We start from the raw sequence: 22310 nt of genomic DNA on the forward strand, positions 1-22310 counted from the left end.
TGGTTTTTGTATGTGTTTCATTACATGGAGTCAAGCATGTGTCACCTACACTTGCTTATTCTCAGGACACGCTGACCCAAAGTACTGACATGCATTCCACAGAAGGATGGGTTCCGACAATATTGGCATGGAGATTCGCACAACAATCTTGTTGCCCAGATTCTCAGGGGAGAGGCACAGCTTGTCATTATTCGTTTATTCATTCAAAATGGAACTAGGGGCATTTCAGGACAGAAGTCCATTGAGAATCTTGGGTTATGAACAGCAACAAAAATAGTTAATTGTTCTTCTGAATTTATGTTAACTGTTAACAAGGGTCAAGTAATGGCTGGCTGAGTTTGTGTAGTACCTTACATGCACCTGTCTGTGATGTTTTATCACTCCTCCAGACACCGGCCTGTTAGAGATGTGGTGAGGATGTATTTCCAGTTATCATACCAGTTGTCAGACTTTTTGTTGAACAATCATCCTCTTTCCAAATAATGCTGAGTAATTCACATGAAATAATTTGTCCAACATGTAACTGACAGAGTTCAGTAATAGTTGCAGATGTAATCTAAAACTCTCTAGACATATAAATACATGTGGTGTTCACTTAAGCCATTTTTTCTATTAAATACAATTTTCCAATATTTGGTATTTCATGCACAAATGTTTTTGTTTATAGAATGTGACAAACTAAAAAAGTTGTCAAGTGAGAAAATCCTTTTTGTTGTACACAAATCAGAAATTTCGTAAATATACAAAGTGTTTGAAAGTTAATATTAGGGAATTTTTTCTCTTTTCTTTTTGCAAGTATAACAATTGGATTTAGACTGACAGAATGAAAATGCTATTAAGTTAGAAACCCTCGTGTTTTCTTTACACAAATTAGCTATTAATGCAATGACTGACAAAGGAGAATGAAAGCTCCAGTATCATAAATAACTTGTCACTTTCATCCAAGCAGTGACGAAAGACTGTCACAAGTGATGTGGACATGAAATGCTGGTGAAGCAGGGTTATCTTTGATGGTGATTCAATCTTGAAAGATGTGTACATCACGTTACTTGCTAATCATTCTGAAAACACTGTCCTTGCTGGCCTCCGTTGATAAACTCGCATTCACTTCACAGATGCTATAGAATGACGGAATTGAGAGAGGCATGTATTTAGGATCGGAAATTGCTTGTTTGGCAAGGACATGCTCCGTTTCTGAGTTTGCACTTCAAAGGGAGAAGGCCGTGTTTGAGTATCGACCCCAGCTGGTTGCTTCGATGAGCATCCACTTGTTACAGACTGCTGGTGGAGATCGGATGGTTCTTTCTAGACATCAGTGGTGCCACATTTAGGGAAGATAAGATGTTCAATTACTTGAAATGTTTTTATGAAGAGTATTAGAATTTTTGTTGCCTCTTCAGGTTCATCATCCTTTGAGAGAATTCACACATGTATAATAATCTGTCTCTATTGTCTTCAGGGAACCTCAGTCTGTCCCTTGTTCCTGACATGTCAAGACAGTTTTGTTTTCTTTGTTGAGATGTTCTCATGATGGGTTTGTAGCCACAAGAGAAGTTTTTAATTTAGAAGTTACCAGATATTTCTAATTTTGCCTTTGGATTCATGACATCCATTTGATATGGCTGATAGGGATATGAAGGTTTGAAAACTTCAGCTAGACTGGTTCACTTTCAGGATCACAGGCATCAAATGCCAAGTGTAGAAGACAAAGACAAGATACTCAGTTACATAGAAAAAAACAAATAAATGTGACTAAATGACAAAAGCATTCACAAGCTTGTACAAATACAATAACTGTCCACATACAGTAAGCCAGAAAACACAGACATGTGTTCCCACAATTTAACATACACAAGGAATACAGTGATTAAGTGTCAATGTGCCATAATGATATTTTTTTATCCCAAATGCAACAAATTCACCTGGACCAACAACACCTGTCTGTTACCTGTAATTATATTCCATGAACATTGTCAAAGTACAGTTCCAAAATGAAAAAGTATTAATGGGACAGAAATGACTTAATCCAAACTGCAACAGTTCTATGAGACTGACAATATCTGTCTTGTTCCCGTGCTTATGTCGAAATGATTGTCAAATTACTGGGAACAGTGTCTGTCCAAGTACTGGGAACAATGTCTGTCTAAGTACTGGAAACAATGTCTGTCCAAGTACTGGGAACAATGTCTGTGCAAGTACTGGGAACAATGTCTGCGCAAGTACAAGGGACAATGTCTGTCCAAGTAAAGGGAACAATGTCTCATATCATATTTAAACTGAGGAAACCTATCCTAATATCATTAAAAAAAGCTGTCTTAATGAGTTCATCATCTCCACCGTTCAGTACATTTGAACTTTTATCTCTTTTTTTCTTGTTACTTGAAAACACGACTGAACCACATGACCTACATGTGACTGATCGGTCTCTGCATAAAACTTCATTGCAAGCCTCATCTCCAAATCAATGCTTGACGTTCCCAAATGTATAGCTGTGACAAAAGCGTCAATTTTGGTATGTAAACATAACATTGTTTGATCATTTGGTGCCGTCGTCTATCATGTTTACATGTGTACCAGTGTGAGTTATTTCATTTACTGTCAAATTGTGATTGACATGAATCACGTTGACTGCATATTATAGAATAACATTCCCATTGAATTTACCTTTACTGTGTCACTTTACCTTAATGCAGTTGAGATTCAGTGTTTGGGAGGAGATTGGTGTGTTTGATAGGATGCGACAACATGCTGTTTGAATGTGAACTTGTTAAATGCTCTGTTTGTTAATTCTGCTTGAGTTGACAGTATCATGAAAGGAAACACTTTCACAACAGTTAGCAAATCAATGATGGTTCCGAGAAACAATGTTTAGCAGCAAACAGTGTGTTTGGTAATAATGTATGGTTTAAAATTATTCCATTTATATATTTGACAAATATGTGAGACAAATAAGTCCACAGCAATACTGCATATTATCTGAAAAGGAAATATGTGACATTCATGAACAACAAGTTGAATTCAAATGATAATTTCGAATAAACAAGCCAAACTTTTCCCTTGGCCAAACCTTCCACGGGGAAACTTTGGCGTGGGCCAAACTTTTCCTGGGGAATCTTTAGTGAAAGCCAAACTTTTCCACTATGCTTAATCTTCTTCAGGGAAAGTTTGAACATTAAAGACCAAGAAGTGAAGTTTAATCTTGTCATCTTGTGAAAACATACAAATTAGTATTTGTTTTGTTCTAGTAGTGATGTGATCCCTTATGTAATACAGGGTGCTATAGTGATTGAACAACCAGAAAAATAAATAGAATACCAATACGGCAGGCCAGAATCTCCCCCTTTTGATATACGAACATGAGTTTGGGGAGAAGTGGCCTAGCTCGGCCAGAATATCTCCCCTTTTCTTGGAAAACATAACAAAATATCCTAGTTTAAACAGGGGGAAACTTTGGCCTAGATTGGGAAACTTTAGGTGAGCCTAAACCTTCCCCAGGGTTAGAATATCCTAGGACAAAACTTCTCTGGAGAAAGTTTAGCCAAGTCCAGATTCTCCCCGGGGTAAAGTTAAGACTGGGGAAGAAATGGCCTGCAACACCAGGTTCAATTCCCCACATTGGTACAATGTGTGAAAGCCATTTCTGATGTCACCCGAAATAATATTGCTGGAATATTGCTTAAAGCAGCGTAAAACCTGACTTTCAACTTTATCACATTGTACGTTTAATGAACATGGTCAGTTTGTTAATACTGACTGTCCCACTGCTTAGAAAGATTCAGAGAGCACAATTATGTGAGTAGCTAATTGACAATGTCTTTGTCATATCTGGACACTGAAGTTTTAGACCAGAGGTAAGTATTGTTATTGGTGGAATATGTGCCCTTTCCTAGGTGATCTGCTTATTAATTCCTGGAATCTGATATTCTATGTTCCTAAGTTAAATCAAAGAAAGGTCATGATTGGTGTAGTTCGCCTTAGTTTTCAATATACTTGAGTAGCAGAGCTAAATGTTGTCAAGAGAAATGACTTTCTCCTCTTCTGTCCTGAAGAATACCAATGAAACACCTGGAAAAACATCATCAGTATCTTCTCTGGTTTTATGGATAGAATTTCAGCGCAATGACATTTAGCCTCTGTATGAAGATTACACAGGCAAGATTATCTGACACCTTAGTTTTGAATTTCGACAACCATCATCACTATATCCAGTGAAATTATTTCCAAACATTGAGCATAATAATGATTCCAACTTGAGCAGTTTTGAGTGCTGAATTAAGACAAAAGGTGATTGGTTGACACCAAGTTAATTATCCAGTGAGAATTGATACTAGTAGACATCAACAAGTGGATGATGGATTTCATGCTCAAAAAGCCAACTGAGAGTTAAATGAAATCTAATGTTTTTTATGAAGAATTGAATGAATAATGAAGGTCAAATATCGAACATCAAATCGAATCAAGATCTGAGTGAATTGTTGCAAACCAAATCCAGATGCATAACTGACTATTTGATTGTGAAATTCTCAATAATGTCAGTCTCAGTAGCTCAGGTACATGTATTCAAGTTCAATGAAAAGACATGTATTGTGCTTACTGTTACAATCACGGTCTCTCACTGACTTTATAGATCACTTGGTTAGACTCTTGTCATATAGCATCATGAGACTGACTAGTAAACACCCCTGTGTTTCATTACTACATAATTGTGTGACATGAGCTACCTGAACATAACTTCCCCCTTGATAAACGCCTCACTGATTTTCAGTAGTCTTTTCATAAACATTTTATGAATATTTTGCAGGGTGGTGGGGAAGCATAGTAGTTAAGTTGTTCGCTCATCACACTGAAGACCAAGGTTCGATTCCACACATGGACAAAATGTTTGAAGCCCACTTCTTGTGTCCCCAAACTGTGATATTGCTGCAATACTGCTATACGTGGTGTAAAACACCTCACTCACTCCATTACTCTTAATATTTGCATCTTATGCACTAGGGAATCTGTCATGGCATAAATCTGAAGCGGAATATTTTCTGACTATTTCATTGTGTATTATGTGTGAAAATAGCTGTGAAACAGTTTATGAATTTTGAATATTTTCCACAAGTGCATTTATTCATCAAGTTTGGTATCATTGCTGTGCTGTGGTTTTGTGTTATATTTCCTAAGTTGAGAGTTTTGTAGGCAGAAAATTAAAGATGGAGAGATTTAATTAACTAAAAACTGGTTACATTTTTAACAGGCTGGACTGATATGGCTTCAGATGGATGAATGTGTAGTAAAAAGATGTTCTATGTGTTAGAACAGGTTGGTAATTTAAGACCAGAATTGAAAAACTCGACAACCTAAGACTTCAATCTCGTACTCCTGAAACCTCAACTCTCCTGATCATATGGAAATACACACAGATTATTACATGTTCATTGGCAGAGAAAGGTGTCATTAACTATGAGATATGGAGTGTTTTTATCTCAAGATTATTAACACAGGTCTGTTCACGATAGAACTAAACCCTGCTCATTATATTTTTACTAGTCTTAATGAAGACTGAATATTTGCGCTTGAGTTCCTGAAAAGCTACCTAAAATGCAATTATATTTCATGGTTAATTGAGGATTTTTGCAGGTTTGAAATTTTGCTCATAGGATAAGCCATAATTCATTTTGAATCCATGAAAATGAGATTTTTTTGTGGAAAAAAGTGGCATGAAAGCCTGGCTTTAGTTTGTCATGACTGAAGGTCAGAGGAGATCCTCAGTGTTGGTAATTGGCTGAGGTGGAAGTGGATCACATCGGTATATTCAAGCATGATTGATTCCGGAGACTTATTATACAGGTTCGATGTCAGGGCAACTCGGGGGGAATTTTATGGTCACATGGTGAATATTTTGACACAAATCATTGGAGACTAGGCCATGATTAATCAAATGAATGACTCAATCAGCAAAGCTAGTCAACCTATGCTTGGGTTAACGCCAGGCAAGGAGATCCACACTATTACATCAAGGGAAATTAATTTGGTCTTTAAGACTGACATTTTGGGAAAGAGACTGCTTTGTTTTTGATTGGATTTATTGATTAACAGCCATGGAATAGATGTATGCTGTCACTGAAAAATCAAAGTCTTCTAATTGTGAAATCCATCTGTCTAGCAGAGTTGGATTGATTTAGTCTGTGCGAGAGATGGTTATATGTCTCACATATTTAGTCTTCAAGCTTTTAATTTCCACTTCCGGGATTAGATTTCCAAACAAATGAAATCCCCTGAATCCTTAAAACTGTTATCAGTACATTTGACATTTCTTCACTAGACATAATAATATATGAGCACCAAAACTTAACATAGAGTATGATCAGCCATTTCTGTAAGAACATAAGGGTTGACTGAAAAAGTCTGAATTGAAGTCCAAAAGAAATGAAATATATCATATTTTGGGGGAATAAAACTTTTACAGTTCAGTACAGATTCTTGTGTTTTGGGGGTTGTGTCCCATCTGGGATTCAGACAAACATTGAGGAAGCATAGCCCCAAACATGTTATGTTTTACCATTTTGTAAAAAGCATTGTGTTTTCATAACACAAATTGTGTACGATCCCTAATTAAAAGCTGCCTTTAAACCAACTTAACTGGACAGTATATACATGCTTGTAACTGAGACTAAATACTCTCTATAGCCTGTAACCAGAGATCTCCAGCAGAGACAATCATCCCTCCCATGAGATATTTAGGCACGATGTTTCTAGTCCATTGCCAGTATTAACAGGTAGAGTTAAGATTACAGAATGGCTTCAAAGTTGATTCAGGATCAGGAAAGCGTTCAACTGCCACCAGTAAGGAAAATGTTGATGAAATGCCCAATTTGATTAAGTCTGATTGACAACGCAGTACATGTGACATGAAGTCAATACAGCAGGCAACTGTCACACAGGACTCAAGCACATTCTGAAGAATGAACTAAACATGGCAAAGGTTTCAACAAGCTTTGTTCCATGGCTTCCATGTTGATGAGAAAGCAGCGAGAACATCATTCAGAAATTCCTAACCAGCAAACTGTTCAGTTAAATAAGTAAGTCCTGATTCATTAAAATCAAATTGCAAGAAAGCTGTACAATTTTGAGCTATCTGTTCATCATTGTTCACTTTGCTGACTGAAACCAATTGTGGAGGCTGAGTGGGTTAGATGTCCAACTTTGTGTGTTGGTGATTAGGTGCCTGAATCTAAGGGTGTGTGTTTGAATCACACATAGAACTAAAAACAACAAAAGTACTAGAATCTCTTCTTTACTGAGAAAGTGTATACCTAAATATAACAGCTGACATATCAAAGAATTCTTTGGCTTGGAGTGTATGTATATTTTTCAAGGTCAAGCATCCACACAAACATGCATCATGCATGTCACTGTATGTTACTGCAGTATTCTTCCATACAATTTCCATTTTACACCCCATAATGGGTCAAGGCCATATCCACAGTTGGAACGTAATCAACAGACCATACATGTCTCACCCTGTTGCACCAAGCAGACCAAGACTATTGAAAGCCTAAGTTAAAGTATGGGAGTCACCTTAGTGCTAAGATATCTTATTGCAGTGGATCCCACCAAAGCAGATGATGCCATTACAGCAATTGGATTGACCTTTTCCTACCAACATCCGAGAGATACATGCCAGAGCTGATTTATATGTAGAGGAAGTATTGCTTGACCCTTTTCATTTTTTAAAACTAAAACCTACATTATGGTGACAGCAGAAGGATGATAGGCGCCAAGTGTTTAACCCATTGACACTTTCTTAGAGAGTATGTCATAACGTTGCAATATAAGTACCAACTGTTGGACACGTCAGAATCACCATCCAGGGATGTTACATATGATTAGGTCAAGTACGCAAGTGACATTATTCATACTAATAGCAAGGTTTCTATCTGGTCCGAGGAGTTATTAACACTTTGACTATCCAGAAAATCAATGGTTGGCTTGAGTGAGTGGAGCCTGGTAGGAGATGCCACAACTAACCCTTTAATGGCCCTCAAGGTGAGGGACAGGAGGCGCTAAATGTCACAAGACTCTTTCTTCACTTCCTGATGCAAGAACCCTACTACTATCCTCGCCAAATTAAAAAATTCATTACATCTGTCCTTTATGTCAAGTGTTAGTAATCACTGACTGAATCTGGCATATTCTATTATCATTATTGGCATAGAAGCCATTCCTTGTACATTAAAGTCAGTCCAAGTTGTTCTTGGCAGTCATTCTCACACATATGTCCCCTGTGAGAGAGCCTATTAAGCCATATGGACAAAAAGAGAATTTGAATTTTTTTGGATGGTTTTCCATGTCAGATTTGGTAAAATGAGATATATCTCTGCCTTCATCTTTATGAGAGTTTTTAGTTAATGAGGGACAGGTTTAGTTTAGTTAGGTAGTTTAGGTATTGTTATGTTAAAGCACATTTCAGGCTCAGGTTGGACCATGAAAACAATCGTCAAGAATTGGTAGCCAAGCTAAATCATGGTCTAGAAGGTTAATAGTCATTTGTCTCACTCATTTTTTGTGTCACCTGAGTCCAAGGATTTTCTGTTGCCAGCGTTACTCAATTTCAACTGATTGTGACCTGAACTCTGTGCACATGGATACAAACCACTATGTACACAATGTATAACAAAGGTTATAATGCTACAGTCATCTTTCTGGAAGACACCATGCACTAAAAAGGTGTGAACTCCAGATTATTTATATTCGACAAAAATTATTCTGTCTTGACTAGACAGAATAACTCATCATATGAAACATTCAGATCATCTTTACTTTGTTTTTTGTCTATATTATTATTAGGAACACATACTGCTTTCAAGAAATATTGGGTGATGAACAGTGTGTGGGCAGACAGCCCAAGGTGATGCTGAGCCAGACCATTTGGTGGAATCCTATGATGTGTGGACAGACAAGGGTCATTATTTAGTATCCGCCTCCGTGGTCTAGTGGTTAGAGAAATGGGCCGTCATGTAAATGTTTGGACCGGGCACTAATAAAGATTATTTGAAGATTGGTCTCAAGGTTGATCAGCCTGGGGCACTTGCTGTAGGACAAGAGTGCTTAATGTGCAGAAAACAGTATATCACAATGTGTCACCATAACGTGGATGAAATGTCCACGGTGATGTACTTTGTAGACGTTTACCACATGGGTGAAACGTACACGATCTAGAGGAGTGCCTCTGTGGTTCATTGAGGAATGCCTCTGTGGTTTATTTCTTCCAACAGTAGTTGGACAATAGTTTAATTACTTGTTGTTGTCTTGTTGTTGCCCTGCCTGGTGGTGAACATTAAACAAGCACTGGTTGTTGCACTGTGAGCTGCACCAAGAAGTTGTGGATGATGTCAACCCTGAATACATATACTTAATATGTTCCTGTTTCTATTGCAGATTTGCTGTGGTCCTCCTTTGTCTCGTCCTCAGTGTTCTAGCTTCCATCAAAGACTTTGAAACTATTCTCAGTCCCATCTGTGAATATATGGTAAGTCTCTTCAGGTGTCTTTATAACATGTGAAAGAGTGGGTGAATGAGTTTTGGTTTCACACTGTTTTTAACAATATTCCAGCAATATTACAACAGGGGAGACCAGAAATGGGCTTCACACTTTGCACCCATGTAGAAAATCGAACCTGTGTCTTTGGTGTGAAGAGATGCTTTAACCACTAATCTGCACTACAGCCCCCACTGTTACATGTGGTTTGTATTCTTTTGTTATGAACAATATACCTAAGGTTGTAATGAATTTTGTAATAGTATGTTAGTAATGACATTATTAATGCCAGTGAGCTCTTGCATGTCATAAGTAGATACAGCAGACTTAATTATCAGATAAAGATTTAAAAATATGCCGTAAGGAATTTATGGAATTATTAATACATATCATAATTAATGTGGTATGTCCTATGGTTCAATAGTTGGAGATAACACAGTAGCAGATCAGTGTGGTGTTTGCCTTGTCGTTTTATAACATTTATTGGAAAGTAATGATGTTGACAAGATTAAGCAAGGTCGTCACATCATGTAGTGTTGGTGATGCTACCGAGCACTTAGCTTAAGTCAAGCCAGGCACTATGTACCTGTTTCAACATTTGATCTTTATGCCAGACCAATTTTGTTTCTTGTTTTATGGATTTTTATCTTCATCAAACCAAAAAGCAGGAGGGAAAAAACATCACAAGTCAAAGTAATATTCCTTCTAAATGCTAAAAGTATTTTTCTTTTGCCAATTAAAGAAGTGTATATGGGCCAAAATACAATCTAAAACAATTTTTGGCCAATGCAAACTTTAGGACTTTGTATTTTGAGAAGGGAAAATCAAGTTTTATTTTTTTTTCTTCTTTTTTTTAAAACTGTGACTGGTGGATCTGTAAAAACAAGAACTACAATTGGTCTGGCCTTTATAAGCATAAAAGCTGATCTTTCCACGACCATAAAGATCCTGTGTATTGGAGTCTGATGTGTGATTCTTGCATGTGTATATAAGTATAAGATAGTGATGATACATTCCTGAAAACACAATAGCAGTTATGGTAAAACAAACATCTCTGATATGGTCAGAAAAGTACAGTTTCGGCATTGGCATTGTCTCTGGAGCATAACTCTAAAGTCACTTGAACAATCTTCACTAAAGTTAGTGTACTGCCTTTCTGTATCATTCAGTTTTCATTGCAGCAATATGGACTTTATCTTTTTAAGGGTAAAGTTTGTTTCCATAGCAATATTCTATAACTAACTGACCCATCCTCAACAAATTTGCTATACTGCACTTTCGTATCACATAGATGTGTCTTTTGGGGGTTTGAATTCTTTTTCTTGATTAGATTCAAGTGAAAACATTAAATTCATAACTAAACGTGATAAAATTTAATTTGTTTTCAGCATTTGTTTAAACTTTTATTGACCAGAGACAAGTTTGTGACTGAAAAACACTTTACAAACATAATAACATTCTATCAATAATTTGCATTTTCATACTTACAGATTTTGAAATTGAAGGAATCAAATCAGATAGATTGTATGAGGTCTCGTCATTGAATTTGGGAAAGGGGAAGGCGTGTTTTTACTAGTGTTTTTACTAGTAAAAACACTTTCTATTAAATATTAACCTTGAATGTCACAAGTTACAGTGTTGTGAGTGAAAAAGTACAATCAATTTTTTTGTTTCTTGATGCTTTCTTCAACCATCTGCAGTTGCCCCTGTTATCATCGGCTTCTTCAGTTTCAACATTGTGCAGGTGTGCCAATCAGAGGTCAAAAAGGGGTTTCTTCCTTCTTCAAGTATTGCATGCCATCACACCTCACAAAAAGAGTGATTAAAGAGACAAACTGTATAGGTGATGAATCTTTGTTGATGCATTGTCTGAGAGAAATGACTCAAGGTGATTGGTCTGGGTCCTCTTCATCTTCGATGGGTTTATCTTGTCGCCACCTCCTGGGAGCCTCAAAGTACATTTCCCCGGTGTCTACTTCCTGCACCACTGAAATGAGGATTCTCTGAATCGTTTTTCCATAGATTCTTTCATCTTTGGTGAGGAATACTCAAGATGAGGTAGTTAGTCTTCTGGCTAACTATTGTCGGCAGTTGACAAGATCTGTATGTTAAGGAGGGTAAATGACAAATGACTGGCTCAGGCTGATTGTGGTGCAAGACCTGTAGCATCCATCTTCACTTCTCTGAACTTCATTGTACACAGGCAATTGTTCGTGCCATTGTAGATGCTGTAAAATAATTGACTGTCAAACTTTGATGCTGTCTAATCTAAATGCAGCTCTGAATTAGGGACAAGCCTGGCAAGAAAGCCCTGCTCCACCAGATCTCACAATATTTGATGTTGACACAAATCATCATTGATGTGGCATGGTCTAACTGAGACTACATCAAAGGTGATATACAACAATGCTTAGCATACTTAATGTATTACAATAGCTCTCTAAGTAGCTAAAGTGTACCTGTTTTCCAGTACACAAAGCAATCTTAGTGTCGATACTACTGTAGGCCTATGTTTAAGTATTTGAGTTTGGTCACCTTGCCTCCAAAACTGTTGTAAGTCCATATCAAATTACAATATTTGTAAATACCTTAGCATTAAGGCAATTTTAAGCCTACATTAAACTATGTGAGTATGATCACAACCATATGCTCCATGTAACAGAGCCCTGATCAACACATCGTGGTAGAGGTGGTGCCCCTGACCACTTAACCTGATTCCAGCTGGAATAAGGAGTGGGGTTGACGTCCCAACGAGAGGAGCTGACCTAACTTTGTCACATGTCACAATATAGACAAAGTTTACATTACATTGCCAAGGCTACATGAATCCAAATTGTCTAATCACGCCAACACGTAGTAGGGACAGTTGTAAAAATCATCATTAACAGTAAGCGTACAGCAAAAAATGCTTTATGCTGATGAATAAATAAAGCCAGTACATGTAGGGATTAGCATCTGGCAGTATAATACATTATCATTGTTATGACATGTTGAGATACACAACATGTTTCTGGCATGTCCAAGGGAAACAACTCTTCATACGAAGTTTTGGTACTGCAGATGACTTGGTAACCTGGGCCTAGATTTTCAAAGCTCTCTTAGAGCTATGATAGTCAAAAATGCCGTACATTAACATTACCTTACGATGATCTTAGTGCTAAGAGAGCATGTAAAATCTAGGCCCTCTGCTACAAATCTGTTACATAAATATACCTCCATTAGACGTTACAATACATCCATCTTGCCATCAGTCATTTCCTCTTAAGAGTTTTCCATAGATACCTCACTACACATACTTTGTGTGGATTGTCCAAACCTTACTATGAATTTAACATATGAATTATCTATTACAATTAAACCATCCACCATATACCTCACTATTCATTCATCATATGAACTGTCCTTGCTTAACTATGCATTTTCTTTTGAGTGAGTTTAGTTTTACACCACACTCAGCAATTCAGCAATATTCCAGTTACATGGCAGCAGTCTGTAAATAATCGAGTCTGGGCCCGACAATCCAGTGATCAACAGCATGAACACTGATCTATGCAATTGGGAACCGATGACATGTGTCAGCCAAGTCAGGGAACCAGACCACCCGATCCCGTTAGTCACCTCTTACAACAAGCGTAGTTGCCTTTTTGGCAAGCATGGGCTGCTGAAGGCCTATTCTACCATGGACCTTCACAGGTCCTTCATCTTTTGAATTAACTTGAATGTGAATGCTTCATATGAACTATATCTACTGCATTAGGTATTATCATAGATTCTACACATACCACATAATGCATTCACCATTTGAACAATTTATTCATTGCACTGTACTCATCACGTGAACCACCATATTCTTATTAGTCAGTTTTTTTTATTTTCTTTTTGTTTTTTAGATCTGTGGATTTTTATGTTTGGGAAGGCATACTGCAGTACAAATCAGACATCAATAATCAGCTGAAATATTAGAATTCAGCAACAACTGATCCATTTACTCCAAGGAAATGGCATGTGTATAATGGTCCACATTTCTTCAAGTTTTACTGTACAGATAGGAATGTTTCACAATGTTTACATGAGGTCTTCTTTATCCAGGTGATATATATGTTAAACACACACTACTATTTAGAGTTCCTGCAGAATAATATCCAGGATAGAGTATTATATTAAATATGTATTCATGCAGCATGATATGGAACAATAGGATTGGCTGTCCAAGTTAAAGTATCAATCATCTTTTGCCATTTTCCTTCCAGTCTGTGAAATAATGCCTTGTCCACAAATGTATTTCTCATCTTAGCAGTAAAATGTCATGATTCCCCTCAGTAAGAGAAGGTGATCTGTAAGCACTTCCCTTATTATGTGTGAACAGTGTTTCATCATAGAAGAGGCATCACGTATTCCCCAGACACTTCATAGCAGAAAAACATGATGACATGCATGAATATATGATGACACAAATTGTACTTGAAAATTCAGACGAGACAAATCGCACCTTCACATTCGCTGTATTTCCCTATAGAAGAGCGAAGAGTGTCATGTACGGAACATATTTAGAAAGGCAGCATGCTTCCTGGAAGAAGTTGTAGAGCTCTGTGTTAACTTGTTCCAAACTTATGCAAGTTTTAGCTGACTTAAGTAGACATAACATTAGTTGTTTGAATAACAGAATCACAGATGACATAAAGCAAGTGTATATATCTCAGACAGAATTCTTCCCAGCACCAGATGAAAAGAAAGTGTATTTAATGCATCAACAAAAATGCTTCTTGTACATTTTGCAGTGCAGGAGAAATGTTGTGTCTACATTTTGTTGTGCTGGAGAAATGTTGTATCTACAATCTGTTGGGCAGGAGAAATAATGTTTCTGCATTTTGTTGTGCTGGAGAAATTTACCTACATTTTGTTGTGCAGGAGAAATGTTTGTTTCTACATTTTGTTGTGCAGGAGAAATACTGTGATTACAGATTAACATTCACTCCTATAAGGCAACTACTCACTGATGTTCCTTCTCAGCAGAGTTAAATGGAAGTCTGTCTTTCCACTATAATACAGAACGTTAAAACATCATGCTATCCAACAGCTGTGTGATCATTTAAAATCAATATTTTTATGAAAAAATGTAAACTGTTTCTATTATGCCGATCAGCAATGAAAATGGAACTTACTTGAAATCAATTATCTAATCAAAAATATGAATTAACCCATAGTTTAGTTCCAAATCCCAATACATGTACCAGTGTGAAAGTTTAAGTAATGAGTGCTCCTCAACAACCCATGTTTGTAATAAGATATTCCATGTGTGTAGATCGCTGCTCATTTTGTCAACCACTAGACTGAGTTAAGCAACATTATGTAACAAAAACACTCTTTGTTCCAACCTGTGAGTTTATCTGCAGTTTCCATTGACTATCAATATTTTTATTGCTTCACTCACAGAGTGCAAAATACCCGAATTTCAACAGTTGACATTTTCAAAGTGAAAGTGAAAAGGAGATTTCTTTAATGATATAGAAAAGGAACTATTTTTACATGGGACAAAACGATTCTTATCAAACAAAAAAACTGCAGTATTGACTACTGGTTTGAAAGCAACACTCCATTAATGAAATATATTGTTAACATCTTGAGTCAAAGCTATGGAGTGGTAGGGTAAATTATATAGCTCAGTACACAAGTTTTAATTGACTGATACAGAGCACTTCATGATCACTGTTAGTTGCCAGATGGATGATAAATTGGCATCCACCACTTAAGTTTAAAATTTGTGTCAACACCCTTTAAGTCTGTACATATTTATTTTCTTAAAACAGTTATCTTGGTGGACAGATATTCCACTCGCCAAATCAGGATATAATTTAGCACAGGAAAATTAATGTATACAATCAGGAGCTTATTTTGGAAATACCTGTGTTAGGCCACAGTTCATTGTACTTTCATGAAGTATCTTTTTCGATTATACTTGACGTTAGAGGCGACTAATAGGATCAGGTGGTCATTCTTGTTTGACACATGTCATCTGCTTCCAAGTGCACAGATCAGTGCTCATTCTGTTGATCACTGGATTATCTTCTCCAAAGTTGATTATTTATAGACCATCAATATAAAGCTGGAATATTGCTGATTGTTGCGTAGAACTAAACTCACTCACTCTGAACATTGTCGTGTATCACTGGAGAGACAGTGTTTACTTACCTGCAAGATAAACTTACATTTTACATCTGACACACTTTCAAATTTAATCACTCATTACATTCTTGATAAAATATAGGAAAGTAGTTTTCTCTTTTGTTTGAGGTTGACACAGCTTAATTCAGTGAAATGTTTAATTGCATTCCATGCTTAAAAAATATTTCGAAATATTTAGAAAAAAGAAGAATCAAGGTCAGTAATTACAATACTGGCAAAGCTTTTTAGCCGGCGTTATCGTCATCAAAACGGTAGGTTAATGCCTTGCATCATGCATTAATGTGTATTTCATAATCTCAAGTGTCCAATGTGTCAATTTAATGAAATATCTGCTTTGAAAAGAACAACAATTCTACAAAACATATTGCCTTGGAGATTTCAACATCAAAGCCAGAGAGCTGATATACAAAACTGATCTGAGACAGACTAATTTATATTTCTTGGTGTTCAAAGAACATGGTAATATCATTGGTTACAGTCCATTCATCTGTAAAACTTTTGCTTCGAAGTCAAATTAATATATTCTTTGATGTGTGTTTTCTGTGAATATGGGATTGGCAAGCTGGAAGATCATTTGACTCTTGCTTTGACGCTTTTGAGTCAATTTATTTCAGCTAAGGTTTCAGTTTTATGAGTGATGGTCAGTTTTATTTCTTAATTGTTAATTCATCTGAAGATTCAACACTGGTGTCCCATCACTTCACATGCAATGGCTTCAGCAACCAATGTTTGTCTTTAGGAAAGTAGGTTAAAGGTTTACATATCCTTAAGGATATAAGATTACCTTGAATTAAAATCAAGAACTTGAGAATGATAAATTCCAGGTTAAAATGTTCTTCATATTTAGCTGAAGAATTGAATAAAGGACAAATTCTTTCAGATTTTAGGAGGGACAGATTTCTGCCTCTATTTACCATTAAGTCGAACAAGCCTATCCTGTATTTGGCAAATATGTTTCTTTGCAGTTAAAAGTTAGTTTAGATAAATACAATTCAGGCTGTATTAGAGTTTTAAATGTTCTATATAATTCATAACAAGAGCTACTTTCTAGAGTGAAATGCCATTCCTGAAAAACACATTTACTGCTTGATCACGAAATTCTTTTAAAAAGATAAAGACATCCTCAACACCCTGGCTTATGCATACCAGTCCATACCCATAAGATTTCTTATATGTGATGCCCAAGATGTTTTACCCATATTATCTAGATACACCAGCATATTATATGATATTTTGGTAGACGACTTTCATAATGATGAGGTATTTCCCCTTTTTGTAATCTTTTACTGAGTTTCTACATTCAGATTTCGGGCAGGTGAATTATTTTGTTGGCTAGTAACTTTCAGGTATAGCTAACCATAACTAGCTAGCAAAAGTTGGAAATTGTTTCACACACTGATGCTGAGTATGTTTCTAGGTTTGTCCGTGCCATTAAACCATTATTCCAGAAAGTTCCAGAAAATGGTAAACATCTAAGTCCTGCATCTCATATTTTCTTCTACTTCAAACTTTCTGATAGTCTTGAAGAGTCATTTTCAGTTTTTTGTAGGTATCTGCAGCAAGGATTCCCTTATCAGTTTGAGGCAGGAAAGCATTACATATATTTCCATTGATAAGTTGAAGACACATGTAATAGTAAATTCATCTCCATGTCAACCATGTCACGTCAATAATTTCAGACAATATTAAACTGAAGTACATGGGAGATTTTTTCTCATACAAAGCTACATGTTGAAATAAGATACTGTGTTATTAGGCTTCAAGTTATTAAGGATTTACTGAAAGTGAAGTTTTTTTGCATGCAGCTTGTTGCATAACTGATATAGATTTATTTGCCAGGACTCACATTCAAGTTAGTCTTGCATCATTTCGCATGTAAATCCAGATTTGTATCCATCAACAAAAATGGAGAAGTCCATGTATTTCAGGCACGTGGTTCTTTGTGATTGAGCAAGGTAGGAAGCAAGACTGTCATATCATTCCAATTGGACCTCCAGCCCACAGGGACATATCAAAATAACTGAAGCTAATCAAGATGGTGGGACCTTCCTTGACCTTTGTTACAGTTCCTACTTGAGATCTTCCTCAGTCTCCTTGTGGGTTCTATTAATGTCTAGGATTGGTATTGACTCATTTCCTGGCTTACACACAGGATCCCCCTCACTGGTGACACTTTGGGATGTTCTATTTAGGGTTTTACCATTTGAGATTGAATGGTGTGGGTCCTTTGTGGAAAAGTCATGTGTGGGCTGGGTAATAAATATGGCAGAGTTTCGTAAAATTTGTTTGTTTTCCTGTATGTGGTTATATATGAATAGGACGGTATGAATGAATCAAGTGCATGAATATGTAGCTCACTTGACTGAAAGTCAAGTCAGGTGATGTCTTGGGTACAGCAATGACAGATTCTGTAAACATCTTCATCTGGAGAAACCACTGGATCAATGAAGTTCAATCTTCATATGCTGTCACCAATAATGAAAATACCACAATTTCATTGCTCAAGAGGTTTGAATATGATCTTCAATACAGCTGCTGTATTAGTAATGAAATTTTGCATATGGTTTATACTGGAGCTCAGCAAATATCTTGTATACTACACTTTCAAATGTGATCTATATTTAATCTTTGCACTTAAATAATACTTGTAAATGCTATTTTGAGATCGTAATTAGCAGATAATGGTACACAATGGCATGTATGTTCTTTCTTTTTTTTAAATAGCATATATTGTTGTTATTTTCAAATATTTCATAATTGAAATTAAAACATGGGTAAACTATTTTATTCTGAAGAACCATGAGGTTTAGAAAGAGGATCCATTGTATACGTGTTTATGACTACAGAAAAACATCAAGACATCATGATATGCAGCAGTTGTATTGTATATTTATTAGAACTCTTAAAGTTTACTTACTATAATTTTGCTATAAGGTATGCCGCTCTAACTAATGAGACTTAGAATTCACTTTTTGTAAATCTGGACACAAAAGTTTTGTTGAAAATTGAGGAACATTGTGGAAATTGTGTTTGCTTATTTAATGTGTCTACTCTGCAAGGGTTCAAAAATATGTTGAAAAAAACACTTGCCGTAGGGCAAGTGACTTCAAGAAAGTAACTTGTCCTAACTAATATTCCACTTGCCCTGATTTTATGACACAAAGCGTAATGTTAATGTTTACTGGACAATTTATCGAAGAGTGATAATTTCACTCTCTACTAGCTCTGCTTTATTATAGTTGCAAACTTTAATAGCTTCATTATGAGCAGATATGAAATTAAATCCAAGATTATTTGCAGTTTGAAAGTGGAAATCATCTAGTAGTCCACGGACAAGTAAGATACCATTATTTGATTGCCTGAAATGAAAATGACTTGTCACGAGCATCAGGCGGTGGGATTTTGAACCTCTGCTCTGTGATGTTTATGTCAGCTTATTTAAGTAACAGTGTTGAGAGGAAATATTGTTATGTGTCATTTGACTGTTTAAGCTGTTGATGACATCTCAAGGATAGCAACAATTGTATTGAGAATGGTACAATGTACCCACCATACTGTCCTCATGTACAATTTGTAAAGTGGTTGCAACAGTACAAATCTAACATTTATTGCAATAAATTCATTTGAAAACGAAACGTTATAACTAATTCATGACATGTACAAACAGTAAATTTAGTCAGACAGCGAGATGCAGTGTTTCATGATAACCAGAGTCATCAGCATGCCAGATTGCAATCATGAATAATAATAGGATGCAGTGTATGTTGATGAATGTTTTACCAAAGATAATGTGACAGTTTTTTCCAAGCGAATGCTATATGCATTCTATGCATATTCTTTTTTGTGAGCAGTTTATATTATTTTTCACTCAATTCCATTGGACCCAAATTCAAATAGCTGTTACTGATTGAGGAGATTCGCACCAGCCAGTGAAACCCAATACAAAGCTGTTGACAACTATTGTAGACGCAGGGAATCCATATTTCCATTGAGATTAACATTCATACAATCCCAAAACACAGTCTTTCTGAACATTTTGAGAAGACTGAAATGCTTAAAACATTTTGTCACTTTAATCGCAATTATCAGATTTTAAAAATCTGAATCGACAGCATGGTTGGATGTGCTCCTTGTTTAAGGAGTAAATATACATGAAGAAAGTTTTGTGTCTTACTGAAAGTTTAGATTTGTGTTTTGTATGTTATCATTAACACAACACCAACAATAACAACCCTTAAAGAAGGCAATATTGGAGGAACTTTAGTAAATGAAGAAATTTAGTGAGAAGGACATGAGATGTTTGGTGGATGAAGCTGATTTCATCAGCATCATGATGACCATACCTCTGTCAAGTAGACATTTGCTTCTATTAAAGATGGGTATGTATATGGCAAATAGGGTACCCTAATACCTCTAGTATATGACATTTCATATCACAGGCCTTTGTCTTGTCTACCCTTGTCTTTGCTAAGATTCATTGTGTTCACATGCACAAATGCTGTGAAGCAGGTGTATGCTCTTCAATGAAGGAAATCTTTGTCGCACTTTCAAGCCCCTGTTATGATTATTGCACATGAAAAACTCAAGTATGTACTATTTTCATTATCCAGATATCCAGAGGTTAGTATTTACAAACCATTGTACATTTAAGTCAATGTCTCACATCAGCGGCATCTGATGATTTTGAATGACATGACCTGTGATGAAGCAGACATTCCCTCCTTTAAATTGTGACACACATGAGCGCTATGTAACTCATGTATACATGTGTGCTCTATGTAGCTAGAAAATATAATGGGTGTTACTAAAATGGAATGGATTATTCGATTCTGCAATTTGAAATCATGCACTGAACTAGTACAGGTGTATTCTGTATGTGTAAAAGTGTTTTGAACTGAAATGGTATATAAGTTTATTTATGTTTCTGATCAGTAAGAACACAGAATGTGTTAAAGATTTATATAAAACTCTATTTCCACAATAAAGTGTAACAATTATTTTGGATTACCCACATGGTCCTTAATTTGCTACAGCTAATTTCATTGGTCAGTTGGAATTGCCAAAATACAAAGAGACTAGGTATCATTGGCTGAAAGCTATTTTGAATATTTCAAGTATATATATATGGACAGAAATTTCATGTGAGAAACAATTCAGGATGGTTATAAGGTTGGAGGCATTTGCCAACCAATAAGCTTTATTTTCCTGCATTACACACTTTCTTGGTAATTTGGTGCATAGTTTGGTTAACACTGACTGCATCATCAAGTACTCAAGTCTAGACTGAGCAATACAGTGATTGACACCTTTGGCACTGGTTTGTGTAATCTATGACCACCCAATCCTGTTACCATGGTCGCTTTCATCTTTTTCTCAGACCATGGTGTATATGCCAAACTTCCAGGGGTTTGGTTGCCTGCATCCATTTCCTTTGCATAAATCTTCCAACATACAATTAAGCCATTCATACCAAAACCAAATGCATTCACCATGAAAGAAAGCCAGAGAATCCCAGTACAGGATGAGGGAAATAACTAGCAGCCCATGTGTCCTTCCACAGTGAAACAGGTACCATTCCACAATTTGAGGAATGTCAACAATAATCAGTTCTCTGAAATGAATTGAAAGAAATGTTATTAACTAAAACAAAATACACAGACAGTTATTGACACTTATATAGATGGGCTCAAAATAAAACATATTGTTGTATGATGAAGAAATGGAATTTGATAGCACATTTGGATATGAAATAATTATTTGTTCATTTTTGTACTCATCGTCATGATCATGAATGGGTTTCTGGGCTTCAATCAGATATTAATAACCTATTCTTCGAGAGTTGTACTGTAATAGAATTTTAAGCATGTACTATTTGGACAAAAGATTTGTCCACACAAATGTATTGTTCATTATGATTTATTCATTGTACTAATTGTACTGGTTATGTCCTTGTGAACAGTTTGCAAAAACACACCTGACAACTGACCTTACTTCACGGAATGTTCAAGCATGAAAAATGCAGGCATTTTCAGCACGTGAAAAAGTGAAATTGTAGTATAGTTTTGTTTTGATACATTGATCAGGCATTGTGACTTAGTGTTAGTGTTATATATTATATTGTTTGACAGAGATTTAATGTAATAGAAAGTTATGAAAGTAAAAAAGTGTAAATATAATAAAAGGTAAATTAAAAATATAGCTGCGAGCAGCGATGAGGGCTTCTTGGATGTTATGCAATACAGCCATTTGCATCTGTGACGTACTTCCAATAGTAGTCATGGCTACAAATAATGTAGATACATGCTACTGTCAGTAATGGGAAATGTGTCATTGTTTAACTCTGAATTCATATTGGCTTTAAATACAGATGCTACCCGTATTAGGATATCAATCAAACAAACATAATGATTGTCGCTTTCAATTCTTATAGGCTTTGAAACAGATGCTACTTGTAAAATAACATGAAAAGAGAAAAAACTTAGTGGTTGTCCATTCAGTGATCAAAGCATGCACACTTCACAACAATCTTTTCAAAATGTCTAAAACATAAAACTTGGTAGCTTAAGGTGAATGTGATTCAAGTTATGTTACTTAAATATAT

The 22310-nt window shown here is 36.0% G+C and overlaps 1 protein-coding gene across 1 annotated transcript in view; it reads left to right on the forward strand.

Moving 5' to 3' along the window:
* Nucleotides 1-22310, forward strand: part of LOC137279235 (potassium voltage-gated channel subfamily KQT member 1-like) — a 157091-nt gene that overhangs the window by 85198 nt on the left and 49583 nt on the right. The window contains exon 2 of the mRNA XM_067811736.1: nucleotides 9427-9517. Within this exon, the coding sequence (XP_067667837.1) occupies nucleotides 9427-9517 (91 nt within the window). The remainder of the gene's footprint in view (nucleotides 1-9426; nucleotides 9518-22310) is intronic.

The sequence above is a fragment of the Haliotis asinina genome, chromosome 3 (assembly GCF_037392515.1).
Source record: "Haliotis asinina isolate JCU_RB_2024 chromosome 3, JCU_Hal_asi_v2, whole genome shotgun sequence".
Classification (NCBI taxonomy): Eukaryota; Metazoa; Mollusca; class Gastropoda; order Lepetellida; family Haliotidae; genus Haliotis; species Haliotis asinina.